The following is an 11,144-nucleotide window of genomic DNA, read 5'->3' as shown; positions in this document are numbered from 1 at the left end:
CCCAATCAACGAAAGTCCAAGAGTGGATCTCGATTGGCGTGATTTCTTAAGCAGTAGCTGGAGCCTTAAGCAGCCTCTTATGGGCCACAACTCATTAAAGCCTAATTTAGACCTTTTATGGGCCAATGCCCAATTGGAGCCCATTTATCTATTTTTTTCTATTTCTTTTTTTAATATCAACCAAATTAATATATAACTAATTTCACTTCAAATTATTAGGATTATAGTTTAATCAATAATTTTTTGACATGATTGAAGCTCAAGATTTTACCAGCCAAATTAATCAACACCTTCCATGTAATTCATTATCGTTCTAAATTAAGAGGAGCAATACAAGAAAGAAAAAACAAAAATAATAATAATTTAGATGATCTTATAATTAGATTTAACCTAAGTTTTATTTGAAGAAGGAGGTGGCTGAGAGTTTCAATAATGTTCGATAAAATGCATGTGGATTTCATTTTATCTGAATTGGAATATTCGAATAAAGATTCGGCCATATGGACTAGTCAACCGAAGACTTTCCATCTTCAACTGCCTATTATTCTGACATGCAGAGCAAGTTGGACTCAGAAAAGAAAGAAGCTTCGATGCTGAGATGTTGACTCAGTCAAAACTACAGCCGACACGGTAAACTCGGCCTCCTCTCATTATATTCGCACTCACATTTCTTACGTGCACCTCTTATCCGCTGAGGTGGAAGTGCTTGTGTCGTTGGATGGGGACCAGTAAAGAGATGACTTCTCACGGCACCGACCCCGTAATATCTACTCATCTGTACGGTACGACGAACGAAGTCGCTCGATACGATAAAATTGAGTTCAATAATAGCCGACGAAGAACGACTCGGAGCGGGATAAGCTATTCCGTGGCGATGACGGAGTTGAGTTCAACCCTGGTCGGTGAAGACCGACTCGGAGCGGGATCCGCTATTCCAAGGCGACAACTGTCGACCCCACTTCTATTCCGGCGTTGGAACACGGCTAAGAAAAGGTATTATTCGGTGTGAGAGACATGGGTGCCTTCTCCGCTATCGCAACCGCTGCATCGATCGATTTACGACCTCCTCCTCCTCCTCCTTCGCCTCCGCCTTCCATGAAACCCTAATTTATTGGGCGGTTTCGTCTGATTTGGACACCCCAAGGCCGCGATCTAAACCGGATTCCGTTCGTTCTGCCATCGATCGCTGGGCACCGATCTAGTTTCCAGCCACCGCATCGTCGTTCTGTTGGGATTTTGTTCCGGTCTGGGGTGATTCGGTGCGGCTCCGTGAGATCGGTGGAGGAGGGCTTCTGGTGGCTTCATTCTTAGCTTGAATCGGGTGGGACTCCTGTCTGTTATTGCGGTCGTCCGATGGAGCCTCGCGTTGGAAACAAGTTCCGCCTCGGTCGCAAGATCGGGAGCGGGTCCTTTGGGGAGATCTATCTAGGTCTGTGGTCGCTTTACGTTTGGATCGCTTCGGTTATAGAGCTGGTTTGTGTGGCTTTTTATTGCAGAAACTCCTAAAGTTTTCTCCTTTGGGGGATTTCGAATTCTTGTCTTGGTTGCAGGTACTAATATTCAAACGAACGAGGAAGTCGCAATTAAACTCGTAAGTGTAGCCAGTGTTGTAGATTTTTGGTCATCGTAATGTTTGATTAAAATGACATGCTAAATTATGTAAGTTAAATGTACATTCTCTTTATGTTTATTTTGTTGCTCAATTTATTCTGATTTGGAATTTGTTTTGTTAGTAAATGTTCTTCTGAATATTCCTGGAGTGTTCTTTTCCTCCCTAAAAGTTGGAAACTTATTAGCTGGAAATACTTGTACGATATTTTTTTTATTTTTTAGTTTAAGTTAATGGTATTCTTTAAATTACATAAATTCTTTAAGCTGTCAAATTCTTTATGTTAAATAGAATCACATGCACAGAATCTCCCTTAGGTTTGGTAGAAAAGCAAGCTCCATCCAGTATTGTTTGGACTATAGCTTGGACCTTCCTGGTCACTTTCTTTCCTCTTTTTTGTCCTCTCAATAATTCCCAGTATAGTGCATTTCATCTGTGGGTAGTTTTTCTATTGTTGGTTTTGGTCTTTCAATGACAAGCTGAAACTTAAAGTTGTTTGATGAGTGCATGGAAGGTGGTTTTTGCTAGGTCAGGCTTCTGGATGCATCAAATACTTGTAATGGCTTTGATAAAATTTCTTGTCTTCATGTGTTATTCCTAATGACCAGGAAAACATCAAGACTAAGCACCCCCAGTTGCTCTATGAATCAAAGCTGTACAAGATCCTGCAAGGAGGAAGTAATAAAATTCATACCCTTTTGGTGTCAAGCAGTTAGAATTAAATTTTTAAACTTCTTACTTATAAATCAAATTTCTTCTTTATTATGTTGTGGCAGCTGGAATTCCAAATGTGAGATGGTTTGGTGTTGAGGGTGACTATAATGTCTTGGTGATGGATTTACTAGGACCAAGTCTGGAAGATCTATTCAACTTTTGTAGCCGTAAACTCTCTCTAAAGACTGTTTTGATGCTTGCAGATCAGATGGTATGTTACCACTGCAGTGTGCCTTTTCAAATTGACACAATACAGTACTGTTCAACATTGGAAACATTTGCATTATCCTTGCAGCTTTGTTTTAATCGGTTTCTAGCATGCTATACTTTTTTCTTCTACTTTTTTTCTTTATTTACCTCTGTTTTCTTTCTATTTTGGATTCCTATCATATCTTGTCTCCCAACAAAACAATTTATGTCCATCTTCTTTCATTTTGTCAACCAAATAATTGTTCTCTCATGAAATGCTACTTATTAAACCTTGTTTACCAAAATACACTTCTAACACTTTCTACCATATTCATTATGAATATTCATGTCAATGAGGTTCTGAATTTCTCAAATCATATAGTTTGTCTGATCTGTTCATTTCTCACTTCAGATTAATCGAGTGGAATTTGTGCACTCAAAGTCCTTTTTGCACCGAGATATCAAACCAGATAATTTTATTATGGGGCTTGGTAGACGAGCTAATCAGGTGTGCCTCCTAGTTTGTTGTCTTTGTTTATATCTGATGATTAGGTCATTATTTTGCTTTGTTGAGTTGCTGTTGCTTTTCCATCCAGGTGTATATTATTGATTTTGGCCTTGCAAAGAAGTATAGGGATACTTCATCTCATCAGCATATTCCATATAGGTAAGATTTAATTAAAATTGGCATTGAAAGTGTTTCTGTTGTTCCTGTTGCATTTCATGATTAAAATTGGCAGATTTGTTATTTTTAGCTCCTTGTCGTGATACTTTTATGTTTTATAGAATTTGCTGTGGATGGCAGCCTAGTCGACTCTATGGGGCCAGCTTCATAGCATAAGACATTTTCTTTGCCTTTTTTTATAATTGTGGCCAAATAAGACAAAGATTGATGTTGATTCTTGATTGTGAATTTTTGTCCGTTTGGATCAAGAGCGATGGTTTGGATTTTCAAATTACCCAGTATAAGATTTACTTGTGTGAATCGGTCAATGATTTAAAAAGGTGCTCGGGCGCTCGCTTAGGCGCTCGGGTGAGGCGAGGCGAGGCCCGAGCGCCTCGCTAAACTTTCAGGCGGCGCGCTTCTAAGAGGCGCCCAGGCGAGCCTAGGCGCTGGGCACTTCGGGCGAGCGCCTTGGTTAAACCATGCGACCGAACCAAGATTTTAGGTCTGGTTCGGTCTCCGGTGGTTAGTTGGTTCAATCGAACCAACTAAAACCGATATCAGCTGTCGCTGCCCAACCCTAACCCTGCTCGTTGCCGCTCCCGCACCCGCTGCTCGCCGCTGTCGCTGCACGCCACTCTCGCTGCTCGCCGCTCGCGCTCCTAATCCTGCTCCTGCTCCCGCTGCCGCTGCTCGTCGCTGCCGCTCGTCGCTCCCGCTCTCGTTGCCGCTGCCTCCTTACACTCCCGTTGCCGTTGCCTCCTTACGTTCCCGCTCTCGCTGCCGCTGCCTCTTTACACTCCCGCTACCGCTGCCGCTTCCTATTTTCTCAGTCAGCTGTCAGCACCCCCTTACACTCTTCCTTCTTCTCCTTCTGTATACTGTTAAGAGTATACAACAGTATACTATTAACAGTATACTGTATACTATTAACAGTATACTGTATACTATTAATATTATTAGGTTTATTTGAAATTATTAATTTTCAATACTGTTAATAGATTAATAATATATTATTTTTATTTAAAATTTTAAATAATTATATTTATTAATTATATTATATATTTTTATATTTTAGCGCCTAGCTTCGCTCGGGCGAGCGCCTAGCACCTCGGGCGTTTTTGGACCTTAGTGTCTTTTGACGCCTAGCGCTTTTTAAATCACTGGAATCGGTACCATTTTTACAATATACCTTTACTGTTGATAAATAATCATTACAAAAGCAGAACTTTGGTTTCTAGTTACATCATATCTCACTGCATTCTCATGGGTATTGATTTTGCATCCAAGTTCACATTACTTGATTTCACATGGGAATTATTAAGGGCCAGATCCTATGCTGTTCACTATTAGTTATTTCTTTCCCTTAGTTGACCCTCTTTCCACCTCTTTCTTGAATTGATGTGACTGCCTTGCTACTGAGTCTACACTCCTGTGTGGTGTGTTTTCGTTTCTCCATTTTTCTAATCATATTTTCATATTTACGGATTTACTAGTGACTTTGTAGTTCCACATCTGGGTTTGTTACAAACAAAAAGATAAAGAGAGAAATCTCTGTTTTTCTGGAGCTTGGTTCACATGAAATACTTCCACCTCATAACATCATGTGCTGGATGCAGATTACATGAGGTTCTTTTTTTGTTTTGATGTTATTATAATATATTGCAGAGAGAACAAGAACTTGACTGGGACAGCAAGGTATGCAAGTGTGAACACACATCTTGGCATAGGTATGCAGAATATCTTCTCATATCAGCCTTTTCTTTATTTTGTCAATGAATTGCTTTTACAATTTGATTTATTGTTTTCTGACTGTCATAACTTGTATCTTTGCATTTTTGGATCTTTTTTTTTTCGGGTTTGTTATTCCTTCTTCATTCTGACTGTGTTTTTCTTCTACTAAGAACAAAGCAGGAGGGATGACTTGGAATCTCTTGGATACGTTCTTATGTATTTTTTGAGAGGAAGGTTTGTTCAATAGGTAGAACCCTTTGTCTTACCGATCTCTGGAATATTTAATCATTGGTTCTTTATTTCTTTTGTTTTCAGCCTTCCATGGCAAGGTCTAAAAGCAGGAACGAAGAAGCAGAAGTACGAAAAAATTAGTGAAAAGAAAGTTGCCACCTCATTTGAGGTAAGTTATTGTCTATGTCATTAACTTTAGCTTTTGTGATCTTTTCCCATTGGTTATGATGACGGAAGAAGTTGTACCCGTAGGCTTTATGTAGGGGATATCCTTCAGAGTTCGTGTCATACTTCCACTATTGCCGTTCACTGAGATTTGAGGACAAGCCTGATTATTCATATCTTAAGAGACTGTTCCGGGAACTTTTTATCCGTGAAGGTTGATTTTCCTTCTCGTATATGTTAAAATTTAAGGTTACTGTTAATTGATGAAACAATCGCTAAAGAAGGTCAAGAATTTGTTAATTGTGTAAAAATCATTTCTGTATCTATTTTCTGCAGGGTTTCAGTTTGATTATGTATTTGATTGGACCATTTTGAAGTATCAGCAGTCGCAGATATCTGGTGCTCCCCCACGTGCTATTGTGAGTCAAAAGCAGATATTATTTATTCTTTTTTTTTTCCATATCCTGAACAAGTAGATAACCATTTCTGCTATTCCCTAGGGTCCAAGTACAGGACCTAACTCTGGCTTGGCTCCTGCTTTTGCCAATGATAGACAATCTGGTGATCTCTCCTTCTATTGTTCTCATTAATAGATTGCACCTTATCTCTATTGTTCTTGATGTTGATAATTGACTCCAATCTTCATAGAATCTATCTTCAGTTTCTTCCATTTTTTTTCCTCATGTTTGCTTCATTAGCTTGTGCTAATATATTGTTCAAATTATAGTCTAAATTTCTGTTGCTTATTAGATTTGTGTTACATGTGTTATGGTACATGATAAAATAAGGAAAATTCATTTAAGATGGTATGAATATGGTATAAGGAGACTTATAGATGTTGTAGTTAGACAAGTGATAATTAATATAAGTGATGTGAGAGGTAGGATGATCTAAAAGAAACTACTAGAAATTGTTAGTAGAAATTTGAATATCTTTTGATTTCAACAAAAGATGTTTTGTACAAAGCTTATTGACAAAAAAGATCCATTTAGCTAGCCCCAAATAGTTGGGGATTTTTCTGGTTTGTTGTTGTACTTGTGTTACATGTGTTACAAAAACATCTTTGTTGTAATCTATTACTCATGCTGTGTAGAAAAGCTATTAGTAATGCCAGCATGTTGAGAAGAATTTACTTGTTTCATTTTTATAATTTGGAGCAATAAATTTTAAAGATTGCATTTCAGGGCATCGTCATGGGCGGGTTATACCTCCAGCTGTAGATTTAGGCAGCTTATCAGATCAGAAAGCACCTATGGGGAATAATCCATCTGCCAGTAAAGAGAGGGACCCTCATCGTCAGGGATGGGTTACACCTCCAGTTCTAGATTCAGGCAGCTTAACAAAGCAGAAGGCCCCAATGGGGAACAATCCATCTGTCAGTAAAGATGCTAAGGTGAGTTTGTTGATCTGTTTTGTTCTCCCCTTTCTATGATTTTTTTTTCAGGCATAGCTATTAGCATCAATACTGATGGATTCTATATTTACAAGGTTTCATTATATATTCATTCTTCTAGCCATGGTTGGCATGAAATTTTAGTAGCCATGGTGGGTTTATAGTCTTTCAAATAATCACTTTAAAAGACAACAACAGCATAAATATTCTGAAAACTAGAAATATATCTCTTGTCGAAACTAACCAGATATCTGACCATTGTGCACGTTTCAACACTAGCTTTTTAAGTTAGGCTTTATCATTAAACAAATTAACTAAATGTGTGCCTAACAAACATTGAAACTATAAAGAAAGATTTAAATATTTTTAATTTAGCTAAACATATAACTCTTTATGGATCTCAATGGTGGCAAAAGATCCGATCCCATATAATTGCGATTTTAGGGCTTTGGTGGTGATGTTCCTAACAAACCTTATGTATGTCAGAAATGAGGTCCTTGTTTGAGCCAGCTCTCGTGGTTGTTGGTCTTTTCTTTACTTTTTGCAACCATATTTTTTTCTTTGTGAACCGTGTGGTTAACGCTAGATCTATGGAGTTATATTTGGAGCTTAGCCACTGAAATGTTTATCTAGTTTGCTGCAGCATAAGTTTTAGGATACCTGTGGAATGTAGATTACTAAAAACAATTTTTTTATGTTATGTTTTGTTTAAATGATCATCTTCCTAATTTTGGTTCTTGAACTGCAGATGTTTTTAGTCCATATCTCAGTTTAGCCTACTTGGAAATTATTCCAAGGGTGATATACTCCAATGTAACTGAAAAATGGTTGATTATAATCTATATAAATTATTAAACTGAATTTTCATGATCAATTTTCTTATGTAGAGGTCGTCATTGAGGCATTGACCATGTCAATATAAAGACTTTCTACTTGTATCCTGTGGCATTTATGCTCATTCAAGAGCCCATTGGTATTGAAGTAGTAAGTAGTGAATAGTGGTCCAATATCTTGAAAGAAACTGGCATGGACTTTCGATTGCTGTACTATAGCAATTGCAATCTAAATCATTGAAATCATCAATTGGTTTCTTTACCCGATTCCAGCATCACCCCAAGTTGGGCCCCATTCTTTGAGTCTGCTTTGGGTCTGGCACCCCAGAGGCATTTACGCTCACAAGCCAGGGCATCCCTACATTATGTGCATGGGATAAAGTTTCCCAAATATCCTACTTGAGGGGACAAGATAGTTAGGGATGAATCAAGCGTGCATATGTCTGTTCAGCTTGCAAATGTGGTACACCTCATGACAAGAGGTGGTGATGTGGTTTCTTTTGCATCGTGTTCGTATTTATGAAACACTGTAACTAAGTCTTGGATAAGTTCAAGTAAAATATTTACCATCCTCTTGATTTATTTATGATAGTCTAATGCTATTCAGGACTGTCTCTAACCATTTGTTCTTACTCTAGGTGCATGATTTATTTTGTTTGTGCCTTTATGCTTTATCACTGATCCATCAACTTCGTTTGACCTAAATCACTAATCTAAATGCTTAACCTGAGGTTGATAACAGCCTACTCATCAGATCCTTATAAATCAATCTTAATTTTGTCCACTTCAATGTGAGACATATCGTAATCAGGGTGCGACAGGGTCGGTAAGTTCTAAAAGTAGTTGCAGGATGCAGTTTAAACTAGCACCATAACAACTGTCTAAAATCTTATTATGATTTTACTAATACTTTATTGGCATATAGATCCATTCCAAGATGTTAGAAAATCATGTTATGCATACTGTAGATCTTTTATGGCATGCAGATCCATTCTGTGATTCTACTAATATCTTATTGGCTTATAGATTCAAAGTATGTCTACATTGAATCTGATAATTATACAGAAATAGACAATTGAGCTCACCATGACTTAAGTGAGATTTATAAACTAGAACTTTTAAAACGATTATCATATGGGAGTAAGGAATCTGAGATTAGCAAAATTTTTTTGCTGCCTCACTGTTTGGAAGGGTTCTCAACTGTACTTGATATAAGTACACAGAATGTAAACATTTGACTGTTATGATATTAGAGGGTATGTTCTTCAATCTGTAGCAGATTATCTATTTTGCATCATTAATGGAGGTACTGGTACACAATTTTCCTATAGTCTACTTGGTCATGTAAGTTCTTCCAACTTCAGTCGGGATTCTACAACTGAGATTATCTCATGACATATATTGATTAGTTTGTGGGTTGTATCTAACTTTATGATTGAGCTTGAAATTTTTAGATTATTTTTTTGGAACGAAACAATAGGTGCATGATTCTAATATAGCTTTGTTAGAGATGTGTTGATTATGTATATGTAGTTCCTGATTTCAAATGCATGCATATTAGTTTTCCAGCTCAGCTTTTATGGGACAGTCAAGTGAATCCTCGAGGCGAGCTGCTGTTTCTAGTAGCCGAGACATGGTGAACACCGATGCAGATGCATCTCACACTCGAGCTACAGAGGCTAGCCCAGGGAATTCCCGTAGGGTTTCGAGTGCTCAGAGAAGTTCTGCAATCAGTTCTGCAGAGCGGAAGCATACTTCATCTGGACAGAAACCGTCCGCAGTTAAGAATTATGAGTCCACGCTCAAAGGCATTAAGGGCCTTAATTTTGATAATGAGGAAAGGAATTAATCATGGTAATTGCATGTCCTTCTGCAACTTCTATTATCTCCGTGTAAATCCATAGCCATCAGGAAGAGTTCACACCTTGGCATTTTTTTTTTCGCCTGATCCACGAAAGAGGAACAACTAGTCTGATGTGAACTGCTGATTTGGAGTGCCCCCACGTAAGAAAAACAAATAACAAGGTGCGTCCAACTGTTCAAGGATATATGCTATAGCTGAGACATTATAGCTTCTTGTTATTATTTCTCGACTGCAGTTTGGTTCAAAATACTTCAATCGGTACATGTCGTGATGCTTTGTTATGTAATTAGTTGTCTGCATAATTCCATTGTTGTTCTTATGTTTGATAGACAGATAAAAAATATTACCATTCAAGATTTAAAGCAGACTCTCTGCGTTCTGTAAAATGTAAATTTCCACCAGGAGATTCGACTGTTTTTACATTGTTTCTGTTAGAATTTGTGATGTCTTCTATCTTAGGATGATGATCTCTCAACTATTTGCAAAACCTTCATAGTTTGACATCACACTTCCACCGAGAAGTGTGATTGTTTACCAAATTGGTGTTTGGTGCCTCAATAATGTTCGAGTTTGGCTTTGACTTATTTTAGTAAAGCTTTGGTTTATGGTGAGCTCACACGAGCTCAAGCTATTTGATTTGGTGCCTCAATAATGTTCGAGTTTGGCTTTGACTTATTTTAGTAAAGCTTTGGTTTATGGTGAGCTCACACGAGCTCAAGCTATTTGATAACGAAGGTATTGTTTTAATGAAAATAAAAGGGAAAAACTTTGGTTTATGGTTGTATTTTGGGTTTTTTTTTTATTTTAGGGATAGTGTCTCTTATTTTTAAAATACCTAAAGAGAGTTTTATTTTTTTGAATACTATAATTATTCTTATTAATTGTTGATAGTCTCATTAATAGTTGATCAGTTATATCGAATCAGTTACAATGTTTTTGAGTAGAATTATTATGTTTCATGTTTTGTGTTCAGTTAGTTACAGTTTTTCTTTTTTTTGGTTGAGCTGAACTGATTATACAAAACTAAAATCATTGTAATTTTATTAAAAATAGTATATCTCAATCTTAATTAATTTAAATTTGTGCAAACCTTAATTATTAAATTTATTAAATATGTTAATGTTTTGATGAAATATTTTATTTGAAAGTCTTTAAATAATTCTGAATGAAAATTATCAATTTCTTAACACGTTTCAAAATAAAGGATGACAAGTCCTTAATTTTTTTTACCTAACCATAAATTTAGGTTTATATTTGTTTTGAAAAATCATATAATATTTTATTTTTATTTATTAAAAATAATAACATAAAAAGAGGTATTTCGAATTGCAATGTTTCTTAATGGACTTACAATGTTTTCATCATTGAATCAAAATATTATAATTCTAATAAAAAACATTGGAACTTAGTTTCAATTAATTGAATTTCCAGTTAACCATAGCTGTCACCTTTACTATAGGTTTTGGAGTATTATAAAATAATGTATATGTGAGAATTTGAATGATTTAGGATGAAAATTATGAAGGTTTTGATATATTTCAATATAAAGTATAATAATATATTATATATATTTATTATTTTGTCTTAAATTTATGTTTAAATATTTTAGAAAATATTACAATATTTGTGATCATTTATTATAAAGAAACATAATACACTAAATGAGATGATATCAAGTTCCATGGTTCTTGAATGAAGTTATAATGTTTTTATGTTAATAATAAAAAATATTATAATCTTATTCAAAA

At 36.2% G+C, this 11,144-nt stretch overlaps 1 protein-coding gene across 1 annotated transcript; it reads left to right on the top strand.

Annotated features, from left to right (window-relative positions):
• Window positions 1-874: 874 nt before the first annotated feature.
• Window positions 875-9,816, top strand: LOC135588239 (casein kinase 1-like protein 2). Its single transcript, XM_065080288.1, has 14 exons — window positions 875-1,429; window positions 1,551-1,591; window positions 2,218-2,287; window positions 2,386-2,534; window positions 2,925-3,020; window positions 3,109-3,179; window positions 4,845-4,906; window positions 5,081-5,144; window positions 5,226-5,310; window positions 5,394-5,520; window positions 5,643-5,725; window positions 5,807-5,867; window positions 6,491-6,699; window positions 9,094-9,816. The coding sequence occupies exons 1-14, from the start codon at window positions 1,354-1,356 to the stop codon at window positions 9,379-9,381; spliced, it is 1,482 nt and encodes a 493-aa protein (XP_064936360.1). The 5' UTR covers window positions 875-1,353; the 3' UTR covers window positions 9,382-9,816.
• The last annotated feature ends 1,328 nt before the right edge of the window (window positions 9,817-11,144 follow it).

The sequence above is a fragment of the Musa acuminata genome, chromosome BXJ1-8 (assembly GCF_036884655.1).
Source record: "Musa acuminata AAA Group cultivar baxijiao chromosome BXJ1-8, Cavendish_Baxijiao_AAA, whole genome shotgun sequence".
Taxonomy (NCBI): Eukaryota; Viridiplantae; Streptophyta; class Magnoliopsida; order Zingiberales; family Musaceae; genus Musa; species Musa acuminata.
The sequence above is the reverse complement of the archived record's forward strand: the minus strand, read 5'-3'. Positions and strand labels throughout refer to the sequence as shown.